The 21172-nt window shown below is 56.0% G+C and overlaps 1 protein-coding gene across 5 annotated transcripts in view; it reads right to left on the bottom strand.

Moving 5' to 3' along the window:
- The window catches only part of SDK2 (sidekick cell adhesion molecule 2), a 173229-nt gene extending 155921 nt beyond the window's left edge, over positions 1-17308 (bottom strand). For all 5 annotated transcript variants that reach the window (XM_050920798.1, XM_050920797.1, XM_050920795.1 and 2 more), the window contains exon 1: positions 16791-17308. In XM_050920798.1, the coding sequence (XP_050776755.1) occupies positions 16791-16869 (79 nt within the window). In that variant the 5' untranslated portion in view covers positions 16870-17308. The remainder of the gene's footprint in view (positions 1-16790) is intronic.
- Positions 17309-21172: the final 3864 nt, after the last annotated feature.

Consider the following 21172-nt stretch of genomic DNA (forward strand, 5'->3'; position numbering starts at 1 on the left):
CTAAACACAGAGGTTGTGATCAGATCACTTCATCATGGTCTTGCTCAGCTTGTCTCTAGCGGTCTGAGCCAAAACTCCTGGGTTCCCTTGCAGCCTCAAACGCCAGCTCTCCCATGCTTCAGGGAAGTTCTGGTGACGGTAGGGTGACCAGACAACAAGTGTGAAAAATCGGGATAGGATATGGGGGGTAATAAGAGCCTATATAAGGAAAAGACCCAAAAATCGGGACTGTCCCTATAAAATCGGGATATCTGGTCACCCTAGGTGATGGCCACAGAACAGCCCAGGAGAGGGCGGGGGAGCGGGGGGGCACATTTCCATCACTCTTGCTCCCTGGCTTTTTAGTTTGATAACAACATTAGACTGTTTGCACAGATGTCTCCTTGTTCACAGAGCACAGAGGTTCATAGCCCACAGCCATCGCCCATCTTGGAGGCAGCCGGCCTTAGCTAGAAGCAGCATGTGTTACAACAGCAACACTGCAGGAACGGGGACCCAGCTGGAGCACACAGGGACTTCCAGGGATCGTGCATCCGCTGTACTTGCCTTGCTGGGGTTCAGCCAGGGCTCCAGGGTTCACGCTGCTGGCTCCAGACAATGTTCTGCTGAAGAAAGCAGCCATGGCCAGGCCTGGATTTCTGTCTCATCTGAAAGGCAGCACCTCTGACAGCACAGCGCCACCCCGCTCGCTTGGCCTGGGGGACGCTGGGTTTTCCTGGAAGTCCCCCCCAGCCCCAGTCCAAGTCCTGACCCTGCGTAGTTTATGAGCTCTGAGGAGGGCTGCAGACCGTGCATTTACATTCCAAAAAAAAAAAAAACCCTAACCCTATTAAATGAGTCGCGAGGTCATGTCAATGCTAATCCGGCTGCCGTGGCTGCCTGCTGCTCAGCGGGGACTGACAGGAGCCTCGTGCTGGAGAGGTACATTAGAGTCTCTCTATAATCACTGCATCATTTCTCAGATATTTACACAGCGCCAGCACCGCAGGCTCTAGGCTCTCCAGAGTTCTATTCAAGGCCACCAGGCCAGCCGCTCGGGTTACTGTGAACACCCCAAGCACAGGAGTGGGAGCCAGGACGCCTGGGTTCTAGGCCAGGCTCCGGGGTGCACTGGGGGCCCGTGAGCAGCTCACTTATCCTCGGTTTGCCCATCGCTGGAGAAGGGCTCTTCCTCTTCAGGGGCAGAGGGTTTGCAAAGGGCTGCGAGGAGGAGGGCTGCTAAGCATCGTGCCCAGCAGCTGTCTTATCGCCCCCACCCTAGGGAAGCGCCACCCAGTGCCACATTCACCCTGCAAGCTGCCACTCACTCAAGCGGATGCCACTGTGCTCGCCCACGCTCCATTCGCCCACGGTAATTACTGGCATTTTTCTGGGGGTGTGAACAGCAAGCATCCAGGTCTCACCTCCAGCTCCCTCCTCTGATGCCCGCTGAATGGTGCTGCCCGGCGGCCTGATCCCCATCGGTAAGGCAGGAGAGCGGCTTGATCCCACTCCATCGAGACCCCGCACACCCTCCCCAGCTGAGGTGCTGAGAGAGGAGCCAGCGTCCCTAAGCCTAGGACATCGGTTACCGGACTGCCTGGCCACTGAGACGCCCACTCCTCTCCAACGCTGCCAAGGATGCCCTCACTCAGGGCTCTCTGTGCCCCGCCTCGAGGACGAGCCCGATGGCCCCTCTCTCACGCCAAACCCTGCTCGCCATCATACGGCGGCCGCCAGGAACGGTCCCCACCCCGGGCTGGTGCTGAGGGGGATGATGTCAGTCAGGACTGGGGCACACTGGCAGAGGGGAGGGAGGCGTTAATTTACAGTTCCCCTGACTCAAGCCTCCACCCTCAGCCCCTTCAACCCACAGGGACCATGTGTCACGGAGTGTGGGGGAGTCCGGCCCTGCACCCCTCTTCCTGGGACCCACAGTGACTCTCAGCCAGTCAGTAAAACAGAAGGTTTATTGGACAACAGGAACACAGGTTACAGCAGAGCTTGCAGGCACAGTCAGGACCCCTCCACCGAGTCCTTCTGGGCTTTCAGGGTGCTTGGATCCTAGCTAGGATACCCTGAATTCCACCCACACAGCCCCAAGCCCAAACTCCAACTGCTTCCCTCCTGCCACTCCCTTCCTTTGTCCCCTTCCCGGGCAAAGGTGTTGACCTTTCCCCTCCCTTACCTAGCTCAGGTTACAGGCTCTGGCATCGTCCATCTCCTAAAGTCCTCCCCTGCTCTCCCACTCCCCACACAGACAGTCCCTACTGCATCACATCTCTCCCCCCTTCGAGACTGAACTGAGCGGGGTCACTCTGCCCAGTGACCTGGGGAAGTTCAGGGTCCCCTCTCCGGGACAACGCATCCGCTGTCAGGTTGGCACTTCCCTTCACATGGACCACGTCCATGTCATAGTCCTGCAAGAGCAGGCTCCACCTCAGGAGCTTGGCGTTGGCTCCTTTCATCTGGTGCAGCCAGGTCAGGGGAGAGTGGTTGGTGTACACGGTGAAGTGTCGCCCAAAGAGATATGGCTCTAGCTTCTTAAGGGCCCACACCATGGCCAGGCATTCCTTCTCGATGGCCGCGTAGCTTTGTTCCCGGGGTAGCAGCTTCTTACTCAGGTACACGATGGGGTGTCTCTCCCCCTTTTCATCCTCCTGCATTAACACCGCCCCCAGTCCCGTGTCTGAGGCATCGGTGAACACCATAAAGGGTTTGTCAAAATCTGGGTTTGCCAGAACTGGGTCGCTAACCAGAGCCTCCTTCAGCGCCCGGAAAGCCTCCTGGCACTGCTCAGTCCAGATCACCTTGTCTGGCTTCCCCTTTTTGCACAGTTCAGTGATGGGGCCGGCTATGGCACTGAAGTGGGGCACGAACCTTCGATAGTACCCCGCCATCCCAATAAAGGCCTGGACCTGCTTTTTGGTTTGGGGAGCAGGCCAGTCTCTGATCACCTCCACCTTGGCTGGTTCCGGCTTCAGGCAGCCGCTCCCCACCCGATGGCCCAGGTAAGATACTTCAGCCATCCCCACCTTGCACTTCTCAGCCTTTACTGTTAACCCAGCCTTTCGGAGTCGGTCCAGGACTTGTTTAACCTGGGACACGTGGTCCTCCCAGGTCTGGCTGAAGACGCAGATGTCGTCAATATACGCCACGGCAAAACTCTCCATCCCCCTCAGTAGCTGATCCACCAGGCGCTGGAAGGTGGCCGGCGCTCCCTTGAGGCCGAAGGGCAGGGTCAAAAACTCATAGAGCCCCAGAGGGGTGATAAAGGCCGATTTCAGCCTGGCATCTGCGTCCAGCGGCACTTGCCAGTAGCCTTTGGTAAGATCCATAGTGGTGAGGTACCGTGCACCTCCCAGCTTGTCTAGGAGCTCGTCAGGCCTGGGCATAGGGTAGGCATCAGATACGGTGATGGCATTGAGCTTTCGATAGTCCACACAGAACCGGATTGACCCATCCTTCTTGGGAACCAGCACTACTGGCGAGGCCCAAGGGCTGGAAGACGGCTGGATCACCCCCAAAGCCAGCATGTCCCTGACCTCTCTTTCAAGATCCTGGGCAGTTTTACCAGTGACCCGAAAAGGGGAGCATCTTATAGGGGGGTGTGACCCGGTCTCCACCCGGTGGACAGTCAAATTAGTGCGTCCAGGCTGGTTGGAAAACAGCTGTCTGTACAGATGCAGCACCCCTCTGATCTCAGCGTGCTGGCCCGGGGTCAGCTGATCAGAGAGGGGAATCGCCTCCAGGGGGGAACCAGTTTTTGTCCCAGGGAATAGATCCACTAAGGGGTCATCTCCCTGCCCCTCCCAATGTCCACACACGGCCAACACCACATTCCCCCTGTCATAGTATGGTTTCATCATGTTCACATGGTACACCCGACGGTGATGTGCCCGGTTTGACAGCTCCACCACATAGTTTACCTCATTCAGTTGCTTGATAACCTTGAAGGGCCCTTCCCAGGCGGCCTGGAGTTTGTTTCTCCTCACGGGGATGAGAACCATCACCTGATCCCCGGTGGCGAAGGCACGGGCTCGGGCTGTGCGGTCATACCAGACCTTCTGCCTCCTCTGGGCTCGGGCCAGATTCTTCCTGGCCAGGCCCATGAGCTCGGCCAGTCTTTCCCGGAAGGTCAGGACATACTCCACCACTGACTCTCCCTCGGGAGAGGCCTTCCCCTCCCATTCGTCCCTCATCAGGTCTAGGGGCCCCCTCACCCGCCTTCCATACAACAGTTCGAAAGGTGAAAACCCAGTAGATTCCTGGGGTACCTCCCTGTACGCAAACAGCAGGTGAGGTAAGTACTTGTCCCAATCTTGCGGATGCTGGTTCATAAATGTTTTTAGCATCATCTTCAGCGTCCCGTTGAACCTTTCTACCAGCCCGTTGGACTGGGGGTGATACGCTGAGGCCCAGTTGTGCTGGACCCCACATTTCTGCCATAAGGACCGGAGCAGGGCCGACATGAAGTTGGACCCCTGGTCCGTTAAGACCTCCTTGGGGAACCCCACCCGGCTGAAAATTGTCAGCAGCGCATCTGCCACTGTGTCTGCTTCGATAGAGGACAAGGCCACCGCCTCGGGGTAGCGAGTGGCAAAATCCACCACCACCAGGATGTATTTCTTCCCTGACCGGGTCGTCTTGCTGAGAGGTCCCACTATGTCCATGGCCACCTTCTGGAAAGGTTCTTCTATGATGGGTAAAGGCCTCAAAGCTGCTTTCCCCTTGTCCCGGGCCTTCCCCACCCTCTGGCAGGGGTCACAGGATTGGCAGTACTGTCGGACATGGGTAAAGACCCCAGGCCAGTAAAAGTTCTGTAGCAGCCTCTGCCTGGTGCGCCGGATTCCCTGGTGCCCTGCGAGAGGGATGTCATGGGCCAGGTACAACAGCTTGTGACGGAACTTCTGGGGAACCACCAACTGCCTCCTGATCCCCCATGACTCTACTTCCCCTGGGGGAGCCCATTCTCGGTACAGGAACCCCTTCTCCCACAGGAACCTCTCCTTGCAACCTCTCCTCATGGTCTGTACCGCACTAAGGTCAGCCCGGTCCCGGTGCTTCCGCAAGGAGGGATCTTTCTGCAACTCGGCCTGGAACTCAGCAGCTGGGACAGGAATGGGGACCGGCTCTCTCTTGCTGGCTGGGTCTGAGGCCGCAGCCTCTCTGCACCGTGCCCCTGGGCGTTCCCCGCTCCCTGAGTTAGGGTCCTGCACCTCAGGTCGAGTACCTTCCCCGTTTTCAGGGTGCAGTGCCATTTGCCGACTCTGACTACGAGTCACGACCAGGGCACTCTGGGTGTTAGTAGGCCAGTCCTCAAGGTCCCCTCCCATTAACACGTCAGTGGGCAAATATTGGTGTACCCCCACATCCTTGGGGCCCTCCTTGGCCCCCCATTTCAGGTGTACCCTTGCCACGGGTACCTTGAATGGGGTCCCGCCCACGCCCATCAGGGTCAGGTAGGTGTCGGGCACCATCCGATCTGAGGCCACCACCTCGGGCCGGGCCAGCGTCACCTCTGCGCCCGTGTCCCAGTACCCAGTGACCTTCCTCCCATCCACTTCCAGGGAAACAATGCACTCTTTCCGGAGGGGCAGCCCCGCGCCCACCCGGTAAACCAAAAACCCGGAACCGGGAGCATCCATAGGTGGTATGTTGCCAACCCCCCTTTCCTGGGAATGTAGCCCCTCCTCCGATTGGGTTTTTACCCAGTCCACCCTCTGCGGGTTGGGTCTGCTTGGTCTGTCCCTGAGCTTGGGGCACTGGGCCCGTATGTGACCTCGTTGGCCACAGCGATAGCAGCCCATATCTCGTGGGTCCCCTTGAGTGGGTCGGAGGGACCTACCGCTGGATGTTCCCCTTTTGGGGGGGTTCTCCATAGGCCCCCTTTGGGAGGTCCCATGTTGACTCTCTCTCTGCGTTGAGGCAGGCCTGCTCCTTCGAGACTCCTCCCTGCCATCCCCTGCCCGACTGTCCACAAATTGGTCGGCCAGCTGGCCTGCATGCTGCGGGTTCTCCGGCTTCTGGTCCATCAACCACAGCCTCAGGTCGGACGGGCACTGCTCGTACAGGTGCTCCAGTATGAATAGGTCAAGCAGGTCCTCTTTAGTTTGGGCCCCAGCTGTCCACTTGCGGGCATACCCCTGCGCCCGGTTGACCAGTTGTAGGTATGTAACCTCACGGGTTTTACGCTGGCTCCGGAACTTTTTCCGGTACATCTCAGGAGTCAGCCCAAACTCGCGGAGCAGGGCCTGTTTGAACAGTTCGTAGTCCCCTGCCTCCGCCCCTTTCAGTCGGCTGTACACCTCCACGGCTGTGGAGTCCAGTAAGGGGGTGAGAACTGCGATCCTGTCTGCAGGGTCAACCCTGTGCAGCTCGCAGGCATTCTCAAAGGCCGTCAGGAAGGTATCTATGTCCTCCCCCTCCTTACGCCGGGGCAGCAAGTGCTTATCAAAGCTCTTTGTAGGCTTGGGTCCCCCCTCACTCACCGCAGCTGGAGCCTCACTGCTCCTCAGCCGGGCCAGGTCCAGCTCATGTTTACGCTGTTTCTCCTTCTCCTCCCGCTCATGTTTACGCTGGTTCTCCTTCTCCTCCTGCTCACGCTGGCGCTGGTTCTCCTCATGTTCACGCTGTTTCGCCTTCTCCTCCAGCTCTCGCCTCTTTAACTCGAGCTCCTCCCGTCTCAGCTCCCTTTCATATTCCAGCCGCATCCGCTCCACGGATGCCGAGCGTTGCCGGGAGGATCCCCTGCTGGGGGGTGGGCTTCGCCGGGCAGATCCCCTGCTGGCCGGGGGTGTCACGGTGCCCTCGGTATACACTGGGCTCCTCCCCGCCCTTCCTCTACGCCTAGGAAGGGGGGGTCTCGGGAAGCCCTCGTCCGCCGGCTGACCACTCCCAGCGGGGACAGACACTGGTGCCTGTGCTGCATCTGCTCGGCTGCTTCCCTCAGCGACAGGGCTCCGTTCATTCATGCAGTCTCCCTCCTCCAGCTGGGCAATCAGCTGGTCCTTGGTGCGTCTCCCTGGGTGCAGCCCCCTCTGCTTGCACAGCTCCACCAGGTCGCACTTGCGCCGCTTGGCATACATCTTCCTGCTGGCCACTCACAGGCCGGGGTGCTCGCCGCTCCCCACGGTTTCCAGGGGGACCCCTAGTGTACCAGCCCTTCTTGAGGTCACCACCTCTCTGCCAGGGTCGAGCTGCAGACTCCTCCGCCCCTGGGACCGCTCGCTGCAATCCCCCGGGGGACCCTGTTACTGCAAAGTCCTTCTCACTGGGCACACACTCCCAGGGGTTAACCACCCCTTCGTTTTACTGCTCCCCAGTCACTTACTGCAGGAAGCGCCGTCCACGGGGTGCAGTATCTCCCGCCGCTGCCACCAGTTGTCACGGAGTGTGGGGGAGTCCGGCCCTGCACCCCTCTTCCTGGGACCCACAGTGACTCTCAGCCAGTCAGTAAAACAGAAGGTTTATTGGACAACAGGAACACAGGTTACAGCAGAGCTTGCAGGCACAGTCAGGACCCCTCCACCGAGTCCTTCTGGGCTTTCAGGGTGCTTGGATCCTAGCTAGGATACCCTGAATTCCACCCACACAGCCCCAAGCCCAAACTCCAACTGCTTCCCTCCTGCCACTCCCTTCCTTTGTCCCCTTCCCGGGCAAAGGTGTTGACCTTTCCCCTCCCTTACCTAGCTCAGGTTACAGGCTCTGGCATCGTCCATCTCCTAAAGTCCTCCCCCGCTCTCCCACTCCCCACACAGACAGTCCCTACTGCATCACACCATGTCACACATTCGCACGCACTACATACACGCCACGGGGATTCACTCACCCGGGAGCCGCAGCTATGAAAGGCACCTCCCTGGGACCCAAATTGTGATAAGTAATAGTAACTTTGGTGCCCCTTTGCTTTGCAGACATGGGCTTGCTATGCCTCATGCCCCAGGGGGTAGGGGGCAGAGAATGTCCTCCATTTTTACAGGTGGGGAAACTGAGTCACAGAGGCGGGGCAGTGACTCACCCCAGGAAACTCTACATCCAGCCAGCCCTGCTCAGCACCTCCTGGCACCATGCCCAAGGTGCTCCCTACACCAACATTGTGCCCACTAGGCCTTCATGCTCCCACAGCCAGTTATCCAGGGTCAGATCCCAAAGCGCTTGCATTCCTGCTGCCTTCAGTGGGAACTCTTCCCGGTCAGTTTATAGCCTATGCACTTGCCCCTCCTGTGACCCCAGGCTGCAACGTGCAGTGGTGGAATGTCAGAGGAGGATTACGCTTCTCTCGTTACAGCCGGGGAACTGAGACCAAAAGAACCGGAGAGAGACGCCAGCCCAGAGTGGCTCTACAATGTTACAGACAGTGGCCCCGTGTTCCCAGCCACCCAAACAACCCCCCGGCTCTGCTCGAATCGAGCTCCCCCCCAGAGTCATTAATGGGCTGTGTTGCAGCCAATAACATTCCCTTCCCTTACTGTTATCACATCATCAAAATTTCATGGCCATTGCAGGCCACTAATGGTTTTCTAAGCAGCATCAAATTTTAATCGTCCTGTCTCCTCCTTCACCCCCTTCTTCCCCGAAAGCCACTTTTCCTCCCCGTGCCGCTTCGCACAAGGCCAGCTGTTCATGCACCCACCCACCTTAAATCCGATACAGCGCTGCAAGGAGGGGGCCAATCCATCTGGGCGGGGGCCACAATCCGGCTGGGCAGCAGGGCCACTGGCGCAGAGCGGCCTCTGGCTGCCGCGGAGACTGGATCGGTGAACGACGCAACCAGCTGGGCCTCTCCTGGGTATGCTTGGCCTGCCCGCTTGGTACAGTACAACTCTTCCCATAGCACTGAGGGGCTCAGACGGGCATCCCCTGGCAAAGACCCACAGGGGTCTGTGGGGGGGGGGGACAGAGAGAAGCATCAGGGGCACAAGAGGGCTCAGCCTTCGGGAAATTGTACTAAGCAGCAGCAAAAAAATCGATACGAGGCGGGAGGGTGAGATCTCAGTCTAGAGGGGAGAGAAGCTGAGGACGGCTGCACGCAGCAACCCCATTCCTGCCCTGGGGAACAAAGGAGCCCGGCACTGATCGGGGGTAGCGGGCAGTGCCAGAGTCACAGGGGGTGGCACCCAGTCTTAGGGCAAAACGGGGCACTTGCCAGCAGTTCTGCACCAGTGAGGGCAGATAATCGGCCTTACGCCAGCTGTCCAAGGGCCCAGTCGACCAACCCAGCATTGCAGGGGCAGAGGATGATGCTGCCCCGTGCGGCAAACCATGCAAACAGATGAGCAGAGCCCGGCTGCTGAAACCTCAAGCACCGGGACAGGGCAGAGCACATGGCAAGGGGAGATGCTCAGGCGATGGCAGCCAGGGCCAGGCAGGTGCCTAGGCAGCGAGGCCTGCTGGGGAGTGCCCCCCCAGTCACCTCCTCACGTGCATTCCCCCCGCAACCCAGCACAAGGGGTTGAGCCTAGAGCAGCCTCCCCATGGGCGCAGGAGAGACCACAGGCCAGCAGGGAACGCAGCTTCTAGGCCAGGATGGGGTGGAGCAGCATCCCCCAGAGATCCACGAGCGGCTGAACAGTCTCCATTTCACGAGCAAACTGGCGGCATCGCAAACCCGCTGCTCAGCCCGGGACCATCAGCTGCCTCTGCTCAGGCGAGCCCAGGCAGGCAGCATGGCAGGTTGGGACCGAAGCTCGCTGGCAAAGCCACGTTCAGGGCCAGCTAGCCCAGCTCCAACTCACGGCACGCCCGGCCCCAGCTCCAAATTCACAGCGCAGTTTGAGGGCAGCCCTTCCCTGCAGCAGGGGAAATCTCTCCCCTTCAGTGGGGTACTAACCTGCCGGCTGTTGCTGATCTTACACAGAGGAACCTGGCTGCTGGGGGGTCCCTTCACCCAGACGGCAGGGCTGGCAGTGGACACTTTGGGGGGTGCCTGCCCAGTAACTGGGCTGGGTGGGAGAACGTGGGGCAGGGAGGCGTTCGACAGGGACCGCCCTGTCTGTGACCTTGGCCTCGCTGCGGACACAGCTGGTTCTACCCAAATCACCCAACTAATTCCAACTACTAACTTCCTGAGCCCCATCTGCCTGGGTGGCAGGGGAAGGGGCATCTCTCCCCCCTTCCAGTTCAACCCCAGTAAAACAAGCCCACCCGGAGGGCAAGACATCGCAGTAGCCCGGAACCCTGCGTGGAGCCAGATGGCTAGGTGGGGGCAGGGGAGGGGGTAGATCAGCAAACATGGGTGTGCAGAGCCGTGGGGTGGCCCAAAGCCCGTGAATGCCAGAAGGTGCCTCAGCATCCCGCCTAATAAGCCCCTTTAGCCACGGAGCTAGTCTGGTCTGCCCTCCCCCCACACCAATCTTGTCTGGAGCCCTAAGTCTCCCAATCTCTTGCAGGTCTGACCGCAGCAGTTTAAATCCCACTAGAGTATCTTTGCCCTTGGGAGGGGTACCACTGCTCCCTTCCCCCAGAACTGGGTGGGAGACAAGTTCCCATGCAGGGTTTGTCCTTAGATCAGCAAGAGGGGATCTGGCAGGGCTCCCATGAAAAAGTTGAAATTTGCAAAGTCCCCCCTCTCTTTGCCCCCCCCCCCAAATATTTTGTAGTGACATTTTGAAACATTTGACATCTTGCCACGGGCTCCACCGTGTCAATCAGCCACAGGTTCTATTGCCCTGCCCGACTGTATTTGACAAGGTCACAAGGCCTAGCACAGGCAGTTCCTTTTGAGTCCTGGACAAAAGAAACTCTCGAGCCAGGAAGCCTTGACAAACCAAGGATCTGACATCCGCAAGGTGAAAGCATCCCCTAGACGGGGAGACTAGGAGGCTCCATTTGCTGCAGAGCATCAGTGTGCCCAGAGCTGTACAAACACAACAAGACAGAGGCCTTGGCCAGGGGACCTTGTCATCACAGCTTCAATCCTGCAGTGGAGCCTGGCACACAACAGGGCTCTGATCATGGGGTCAGGGCCTAAGTCAAACTTGGAGAGCCACAGGAGGCAGAGCAGACGCATCCTATGCCCTTGCTCAGTGCAGCTGGGCAAAGCCAGGTGGGGGAGGGGCAGGGGGTGTGGAGGCATTCTGTCCAGCACCCCACTTCTTCAGATCTGTGACTGATTAGCTGCATTCTGCTGGTAATTAGCGAGAGGCCCTAATCAATAAGTTATTTTTTGCCATGGGTAATTAATAATTACATGGCACAGCCAGGCTGTAACTAAACTTTCATTCCATCTTCCCCAGGTATCAGGGTGTCTTTTGTTTTAGTGACGGCGGGTAAGAAACTCTTCACTCCTCTTTACTGGGAGCTGGGATGGCAGAATCAGCTGCCAGTGCCGGGAAGCACCTCTGGGGCAGGAGCGATCCCTCTTTCAGCATTTGAGCGGTTTCACTTTTTCCTCCTTCGCTCTCGCTCTATCGATCCGTCTTCAGCTGGCTGAATGGACAGAGCGCACACAAAAGCACGCGGCTCTCCTCAGCTCAATAGGAAGGTGTGGCGGCCACCCCCCTCCCCACTTCCCACACTTGGGTCTGGGGGAGCTTTCGGGAGCACTGGGGGGCTGAAAGTCCATGATACAGGTGGCAATTGACCCCCCCAGCCCCAGAGCACAGGGTGTAGGCACACAAACAGCAACTCGCTACGCTGCTCGGTTATTGTCCTCCATCGTCAAACGTTATCAAATAGAATTTGGTGCCCAGACACAGCCTCGAGTTCCTGTGAGAACGGGTACGGGATCCCCCACACACCACTCAGGATCCAGAGGGAGGCGCTTCCTCGCAGGGAGAGGAGTTCTGTCTCCCTGGCTCAGGTGTTCTGCAGCTTCTCTGCCCATCAGGGGCCCGGCTGCTGTCAGCTGCTCCCCGAGACAACCCAGCTTGCTACACAGGTGGATGCGAAGCCCAGAAGGGCTACAGAGGGCATACAAGAGGAGCCGACCTGGCATGCCTGAAGGACACGACACTTAGCCACCAGAAACGAGCCGCAGCCGGAACCCCTTCCGCTGTGTGTTGGCAGGGGAGGGGAGAGGGCTGCTGCTCAGAGCGGAGTGTCCTGCGTGGTTCTGGGCACGAGTCGGTGGGGAAGAGCAGTTTCCAGTTTGGATGCGGCTGGCATCGCACGGGGTTTGGCCCAGCCGCGAGCTGAAGAGACAGACTGTGACCTTGGGAGGTTTCTCTCACTCCAAATTCTCATGACGGCTTGCAGGGTTTTAGTGGCTTCATGCTCCAACCCAACCTCCCCTGGATCCTACACTGCCTCTCTTAGTTTGCAGCGTGCCCATGTTGGCTCCAACAGGACTCCTCCCAGCAGCCCCCACTGGAAATCTGTACATACCTTGGAGCTGCAGTCGCAGTCTCTGAGGCCCAAAGCCACCTTGGGGGCCTGCTCCAGCAAGTTTCCCTCTCCCCTTCTTCCAGCTATACTCCCAGTGCGTTGCCCTTGGCTTCCTTACCAGCCTCTGGGGCCAGTAAAGTGGCTTTCACCCCAGCAGGACTCCACTGCTCTATGGATGCCGTGAGATTACCCTGTGCTCACAGCGCAAAGGAGATAGGAAGTAACAAGTCTCTGCATCGGGGTACCGCTACGCTCAGATCTACACCAAGATCCCGGTGCAAGCCCCAAGTAACCCAGCTCCAACCACCTGCTAGTAAAAATCCAACCAGGTCGCAAAAGGCCAGTGCCACAAGATAGCCCTGCGCAGAAAGTCCAGCGCTGCAGGCTCTGTGAGCATTCCCCCATGTGGCTAGGCTTTCCTCTGGCCCAGCTCCATGGCCCGGCCGCTGCCCTGATGACGCGGAGGTGTTTTGAACTGGTCTTGAAGTATTTTTAAAATAAGGACTATCTAAGCCTCACAGACAAATTCACTTCCATCCCTCCCCCATTTGTTCTATTCACTGAGGCTCACACGTATTTATAACAACTCATCCCCTGGAATTAAATATGAAAAGTTCAATTCATTAAACAATAGGTTTGGGTGGGGAAACGAGAAAACAAACAAACCGCCATCACCCCTTTTGACCCAGAACCGTTTAAACAAGGCAAAACTATGCACCTAAACCAAGCGCCGTGCTCTGTACAAGAACCCCAGAGCCCTTAAAACAAACAGGAGGCAAGTTCATAACGCCAGGAAATCGTTCCAAAGGCAAAGAACAAACAAAGCGGTGGGGAACCTGGAAGACAGAGATTCAAAGACAAGGAGAAGAGAAACTCAGAGAGAGAGTGAATCAATCAAATAGACCTTCACAGCTTCTGACACAGGCACTGCCTGTATAATATACTGCCAGTTTATATGTTATGTTCGGAACTTAATTACTGAGAAATTATAGCGCCGGTGCTAAGGAGAGGCAGTGGATGGGGAGTTTGAAGCCAGGGGCAGAGAGGGCTTTGGCTCCATTTGCTGTTGAAAACGATGGCTATAAATTTAGAGGGAGAGTATATTATAGCCCTGGAATACTGCCTGTCTCAGGGAGGGGTTCAGAGGCCTCCTTACCCACCTGCATCGCTTCTACAGGCCGGATCCAGTGCAAACAACCTCCCCTTGTCAGAGATTCCCCAACCTGTCTGATCACAGGGTCTCTCTGCACATCCAGCCCCCATAAGCTGAGGGATTGGAGGATGCTAAGTGCGGCTACAGAGCTGTTTAGAGTCAAGCAGTAATACAAGATCTCAGGCAAATCTGCTACATGGATCAACATGCTTTAACATATGTGTGCATCCCATGAACTTTCCATGGATGTACAACTGCGTACATCAGATACCTTCCTCCTTTCTATCCCTCCCTTCTGCCTATTGAGCTCAAGTCCCACAATCTCTCAGTTTCTGCCGCAAGGGCCTTCTCCTGTGCAGTTCCCACTGCCTGTACCACCCACCCCATAGCACGCTCTGCCTCTAGATTCTCCCCCTCATTTGAAGCCTGGGCTGAAATCATACGATAGCCCCCTTGCACCTGCAGAGAGAGAGACTCTCTAACAGTCACTGGGATGCAGGCAGCCCAGAAGATGTCACGCAAATCCAGCATGCTTAGGCGATGAGCCCCAGAGTTAGCAACGTAACCCCTGGATTCTTTGCAACCGAACGTGGCTGTTGGGCAAGGAGATTCTGTACTTCCTCAAAATCTTAATTAATGAAAGGACAAAAGGGCTGTGCTTTCCTCTGCCAACGAAAGCCCCCTTTCCCTTCAGCCCGGCCTTCCCCGCGTCCAGGGGCTGGCATTGCTCCACGCTGGTGAACTCACACTGTCCCTTGGAGAACCAGGCAACTATTTATACAGCCCATTCAGATAACAGAGGCAGCTGGAAATAGGCTCCACAACACAATAGCATCCTGGAGGCGATTAGCTTATCAGAGGGGCAGTATTAGCTCACTGAGCACTGCCTCGAATCCCCTTTAAACTGCAGCTCTAAATTACTTACATTACTGCAGCTCAACGGCTCCAGCTCCAGCCGGGGGAGGAGAGAGCGGGTGGGGGGGTGTGGTGTGGATGGACGGACAGTGCAGGAACACATCTCGCAGGCTAGCCTTTTACAAATACAAGCGTGCAGCTTCTCAGCAACCGGTGGCAAGCTCAAGCCCCCAGACTCCGAACGGGGCCTCTCGAAGCGAGGGGTGGAAATGCATTCCAGGGCTGTCACCCTGGCTAATCCCAGTGTGCACAGATGGTTAATCTTAGCAGAAGCCTCATAGCACGGACACAGGAGTTCTAGAGCACGAAATAGGATGCAACAAAGGCAGTTGCCAACCACCTACCCAGCAAGCTTATATAGCATTTTACTGTACAACCCACCTTCCCCATTATAGGTATTTATAGCTCTGCCTTCCCTCACCTGATGCCTCCCTTCCTGCCCCTACACGGTCTCGTTAAGATTGAGCCTGCCTGCCTGTCTGTACCTGCTAGGGCTACCGTGTCAGCTCTGGCTGTGCTGATGCTTCTCTCTGAACAAGACTCTGCTATTAGGAGCTGCCAGTTCTCACCAGACCCTGGAAGAAAATAATAAAGTTGGGTTGCCGGGCATCCCCCGTCCTCCTTTCACCCCCTACCTAAGGAACCGTCATAAGCTTCCAGAGTTCAGTTGGCCCCATTCTCCTGTCTCCTGAATGTAAATCTCTTCTGGCTGTATTGTTATCTTGACAGGTCTCTTGAGACAGGAAGAGAGAGAGAATAAGGTGCTTGGGAGAGATACACACAGTGTAAAGCTGCTCCTAGTCATTTCAAGCAGCTGTTTGGATTGCTAACCAAATATCCAATCCCTTTCCAAAAGAGCTTCTGAAACTTTCCAAGGAGGAAGCTCTGGAGAGGGAGAGAGGCAGCAACCTTCCTTAGTGCTTGGCAAGGGACTTCTTCAGTTCTACGTCAGACAATCAAATATTCAAAGATGCCTTTTTGGAGTGGCTTTTTCTCCAAGCGTGTAGCCCCCTGGAATGCACAACTTTCTAATTCCAGCCACCAGCATTGGCTCTTTTTGACATCAGACCAGGAGCCTGCTTTTCAGGTCTCGGCTGGTGTAAACAGGGCTTCGCAAATCAACACTTTTCTACAGACCCATATCCACATCCCCATACAGTTCACCGAGTTCACACAGTTAGACACATGGTGCGACTGGAACCAGATCGAACGGTATGCAGCCTGGGGAAATAGCCGGTGCGCATCTACGCTGCATGGCATGTAAGCGATCAACTCAGCAAGCCAGGCACGTGAGACACGCTCTGGGAAAGTGTGCGTGGGGCAGGGCTTCATGCCCCTCAAAGCCATGATAGGGACAAGCTTTGCCTTGCTTAACAACACGCCCACCTGTAACCAGCTAGCAACCTTATCTTCAGGCAACAGACTGGAGGACCTAGGGAGATGGAGTCGCAGTTTACAGTACAAAGCCAGTTTGTTTAAACGATTAAAGCCCAGCATACATCAGAAATCACACACACACACACTACATTGACATACAACTCTCCAGCAGGAAAGTTAACTCCAAAATAACACCAAGATTCTGGGTGAGGGGAGGACTAAGGAAAGAGAAATCAGGTTTCACACCTTGCCCTATCCCGCTTCACTGCTTCCTCTCAGCTGCCTACAGGAGCCCAGGCACACTCAATTCCACCCTACACAGTCACATTTGACCAGGCCCAAGGGAGCAAACCCAGAGCCGGGACACCACCTCCTATCTGGAAAGGGCTCCTGGGCTCAGCGTTACAAATGTTGCACCGGGTTTTCATTTTTTGAGGGTTAGTCACAACCTGGCTGGCCAGCTCTGAGCCAGGCAGAAAGATCTATCTCCTCGCGCCTCCCCCACCCGGGCCTTTATATTCAAGTTGGGTTTCAGTGTCTTTTTTTAAACATTTCTCTCTTTTCCAAATCTTTGTGGCCCCAGTCCCAGGACTCCGCAGCCCCCGATGTCTCCCTTCCCATCCCTCGGAGCTCTTGATTTATACCCCTAGTTTCAAGCAGACACAACTTTCCATAACCGGTTGCTCCTCCTCTCCATCAGCAAGGCGAGGTCCCCTCCTCCTTCCAGAACCAACGCAGAACATTGTTTAAAACAAGCACCAGGACGAGAAACTCAAACGCCCAGGAAAAGGGGCATGGGGAGGGGACAGCCCCAGAGATTCAATCAGCACATAAAAGAGACACCTCCACAGGGCAGGGGGAGGGGGGGGGGGGGCTGAGCGTCTCTTGAGCTTTGGGTAGCATCAAAGTCAATCCCACAATTAAAAATAATGAACCATGCAAAGCGCGCCCCCGGGCTGCTCCATGCCCAGTGGGGGCTGGTCTGCAAAGAGCCCCCTCTCCTCCCCCCCCCCCCAGGGTCGTGCCCCCTCCGCTTTACCTTGAGCCCCGGCGCCGGGGGTCCCCTGCAGAGCGAGGAGGAGGCACAGCAGGGGCTGCCAGCGGCCGCCCCCTGCCATGGTCCGCAGGGGGGCGAGAAGGGAACTTTCCCCGACTTTTATAATCCTTTGCCCGGTCCGCGCCGCCGGCTCGGGCTGCTCCTCCCGCCCGTGCAGAGTCTCGCTGATTGCGGCAGGCAGGCTCCTCGGGCGCCCCGAAAAACAACCGCCGACCCCCAGGGCAGGGGGAGACCCTAAGAGAAACGGTCCATCCGCGCTGCCCTCGGCCCGCAGCCGGCGCCGCCCAAGCACCGGGCGAGAAAAGGCTCCGCTCCCAGTTCCAGAGGCTGGGGGGGGGTCTGGACACGTAGCCCTGACTTCACTTGTCCGCACGAGGTCCCGCCTCGGACCGGGGCTCGGCACCGCGGGGTCCCACCCCCGATCGCTCCAATGGGGGAAGCGCAAGGTCCCCCCGCGCCCAGCCGCCGCTTCGCAGGGCGCCCCAAGATGGCAAAGCCCCGGAGCGTGGGGCGCCCCCACTGCCGCTGACACGCGGGGGTCGCGGCAGTTTTATCCACTCGTGGCGAAATCCGCGCTCCACGTCCAGCCAGAAAAGTTTTCTGGGGGGGGGGCTGGGACTCGACTGGGGGGGGTCGCTTCCCCTTCCCCCCTCCTTAGCCCGCCAGCGGAGCGATCCCCATGGCCGGCGCCTCCTGCCACCCGCGCTCCGGAGCCCCGGAAGGTGCCGGAGGGCAGCGAGGCCAGGTGGGGAGGCGGGCGCGCCCCGGCTCTGCCTGCCCCCGCCTGGGGTGCGCTGCTGCCCGGCTCCCGCCCGCCCTTCTCCTCGCTCGGGTCTCCGCCGGGCAGCCGCCGCTCCGTTCGCTGGCAGCGGACTGAGCCGAAGCTCCGGCAGCAGCGGAGCCGCGAGCTGTGGGGGCAGCCTCAGCCGGGGGAGGCGGGGAGACTGAGCGGCGCACAGCGCTACCCGGTGGCCAACCGTGGAGAGAGCGCGGGGCTGCGCTTGGAACGAGTCTGGGGCCACGGGCGCCCGGAGGTGCTGCCTGCTCGGCCTGGGCTCCCCCCTTCAGCCCCTGCCTGTCTGCAGACAGCGCCCAGGGCCCTGCCCGGCCAGCTCCTGCAAAGCGCAGGGATGAACCTTGTCCCCCATATGGCGCAGGGCTCATAAAACTGACATTTAAAAACACTCACCCAGGAACTGTCCTGGCAACAAAGCCCCATGCCAACTCTGTGCGCATATCTATTCAAGTGACACCATCATAGGACCTAATCACATCAGCCGCCATCAGGGGCTCCTTGACCTGCACATCTACCAATGTGATATATGCCAGCAATGCCCCTCTGCCACGTACATTGGGCAAACCAGACAGTCTCTACTCAAAAGAATAAATGGACACAAATCTGACCTCAGGAATCATAACATTCAAAAACCAGTAGGAGAACATTTCGGCCTCTCTGGTCACTCAGTAACAGACATAAAGGTGACAATTTTGCAACAGAAAAGCTTCAGAAACAGACTCCAACCAGAAACTGCTGAGTGTGAATTAATATGCAAACTAGATACAATCAATTTAGGCTTAAATAGAGACTGGGAATAGCTGAGCCATTACACACATTGAATATATTTCTTCATGTTAAGTATCCTCACACCTTCTTGTCAACTGTCTAAAATGGGCCATCCTGATTATCACTACAAACTTTTTTTTCTCCTGCTGATAATAGCTCAACTTAATTAATTAGCCTCTTACAGCTGATATGGCTATTTCCACTTTTTCATGTTCTCTGTATGTATATATATCTTCTTACTATGTTCCAGTCTATGCATCTGACGGAGTGGGCTCTAGCCCACAAAAGCTTATGCTCAAATAAATCAGTTAGTCACTAAGGTGCCAAAAGTACTCCTGTTCTTTTTGCGGATACAGACTAACACAGCTGCTACTCTGAAACCTGTCATTTAAAAAGGCTGGCAGCGCCTGTAAAGGGGGAGTTCTATCCTTAGTGGGTGCGGCTCAGCAATTGAATAAACCAGGAGAGCCAACCTGCAGCAGTCCTAGAAACAGCCACAGCAACAGGAGGCAGGGATTACATTTTGAGCCTGTGGCAGTCGAGGATAGCTTCTGTCCTTTCTTTTCTGATCTTCTGTAGAGTGTGTGGAGAGTTGCAGGGTTTTTTAAAGTCCCTTTACTTTAAAAAAAAAAAAACCAACAACAACAACATTAAAATTCACAATTAACCAGTGGAATTCACTGCTACTAGATTGTTAAGGAAGCCAGATTAAAGGGATTTAAAAGAAAAGCTTTAGAGTATTTTGAAGCTATTAACTTGCATATGTCTAATGACTCAGGTCCCAGTCTTGCAATGGGCTCTGTGGTCCACCCACAGCAGGATTGTGGGACTTTGCCTGTAAACCCAGTGACTAGCTTATTTCATCTTTGTACAGCTCCATGCACAGTAGATGTGACAGTGACTTCTGGGCACTACTGTATAAGTAAGAAGTAGTAGTAGTCCATTGCTTACAATGGTGACAATATTGCCACAATTCTCATCTATGACAATGCGTATGACTCTGAAGTCCGAACCCTGATGCGCAGTTGTCCGCATGGAGGGCATGGGAAGTCCCTGGCCATGATGTTTGATGATGCAGCTCTGTGGCACCTTTCACGTGCAGCTTGGAGACGATTTTGTTGGTTGCACTAGAACCTCTGATCTTATCAGAGACGCCAGCAAGTCCTGTTCTGAGCCATTTGCTCAAATTCTTTGCGATTGATGCCAGCCCACTGGAGACTGCTCTTCAAGTTATCTCTGAAGTGCTTATACAGATGGCCCTTCTTTCTTTTGTCCTGCCTCAGCTCCCCATACAAGATTTGGGATGATTTAGTTGGTGTTGATCCTGCTTTGAGCAGGGAGTTAGACTAGATGACCTCCTGAGGTCCCTGCCAACCCTGATCTTCTAAGATCTGTTTTGAGAGGCAATGTTCTTCCATTCTGATGACATCACCGGTCCACCTGAGTTGTGCTCTCAGTAACATTTCCTCGATGCTGGTTGCATTTGCTCTTTCAAGGACCTGAATATTGATCACTCTGTCCTGCCAGCGAATGAACATTGTTGAGCGGAGGGAGCGCATGTGAATTTGCTCAAGCTGTTTAATGTGATGTCTGTAAAGAGTCCGTGTCTCAGAACCATACAGGAGAGATGTCAGGACCACTGTGTTGTAGATCTTCAGTTTGGTGGAGAGACAGATGTCGTGTTGGTTAAGGACTTCTGCTGGAAGTTGACCAAAAGTAAAGTAGTAACTAAGTAAACAGGATAACTCCGAACAGGAATATCAACCCTCATGTTTCATGAGAAAACCAACCACTTAATACCTGGGTTTAGGAAGAAATACACACACATTCATATGGACATGACTTTCCATGACTAAGGTTTCCCCATTTTCCACTGAAGCATGGGGTACAGGCCTAGATTCTCTCCTATGCAGATGCTGGGTTCTGTAACCAGAGGATAGTCTCTGGACCAAAGGCAGTGAGGCATCGCAGACACCCTGCAGATGTTGGATTGGTCACTCTTCCACCACAAGTTACTGTCTGTGTGACGCTGCCCTGCCACCACAGTGTGGGGAGGAAAGCAGGCCAAGCTGGTGCACAGCTGTAAAACTCTGGTCAAGCCAGAGAGTAGCTGGCTGAGCCTGACCCAGGAACTATGATCCAATGGACTAGAAGGCAGGTGCAACAATGGACTCCAGAATTTATTTGCTGTGTTCGACTCTCTCTCCCCCATGCTCCCCCTCTAGCAGCACTGATCACCCACGCACGGAAAAGGGCCGGTAGCTCTCTTGTCCAAGAGTGCGTGAGCGGCTGTAGCAAAGGCTGACAGGAGATGAGCCAGGGTGTGTGAGCAGGCATTGGGAGATGTTCCCTGTCTGCGAATGGAGCATAGATAATAGGATGGTTTCATCTGTCTCAGTTCTCCAAGCAGACTTAACAGCAACGGCATCTCGTTGAAGGTCTGGTGGAGGGATGGGTCAGCACGTACAGATGGGAGGTCGGGGTGTAGTTCAAAAAGCCACTAATAATACATTCGAGTCTCCTGCCTTCGCAAGGAGCCCCCTGCCAGGAGTGAGAAGCAAAGCTACAATGGACAAAAATGGGAACCGAGGTGTTTGAGGGATCCCTGCATTTGTCTGGAGTGGCAAGTGTTATGGTATTCAGGAAGGATAGTCTAGTGCTTGGGGATACTCCTATGGGAGACCCGTGATCAGTTCCCTGCTCCTCCACAGACTTCCTGCGTGACCTCAAGTGAGCCACTTAGTCTCTCTGTGCAATGGAGGTAACAGCCCAGCCCTACCACACAGGGGTATTCGGAGAA

This window comes from Gopherus flavomarginatus, chromosome 12 (assembly GCF_025201925.1).
Source record: "Gopherus flavomarginatus isolate rGopFla2 chromosome 12, rGopFla2.mat.asm, whole genome shotgun sequence".
In the NCBI taxonomy this organism is placed as follows: domain Eukaryota; kingdom Metazoa; phylum Chordata; order Testudines; family Testudinidae; genus Gopherus; species Gopherus flavomarginatus.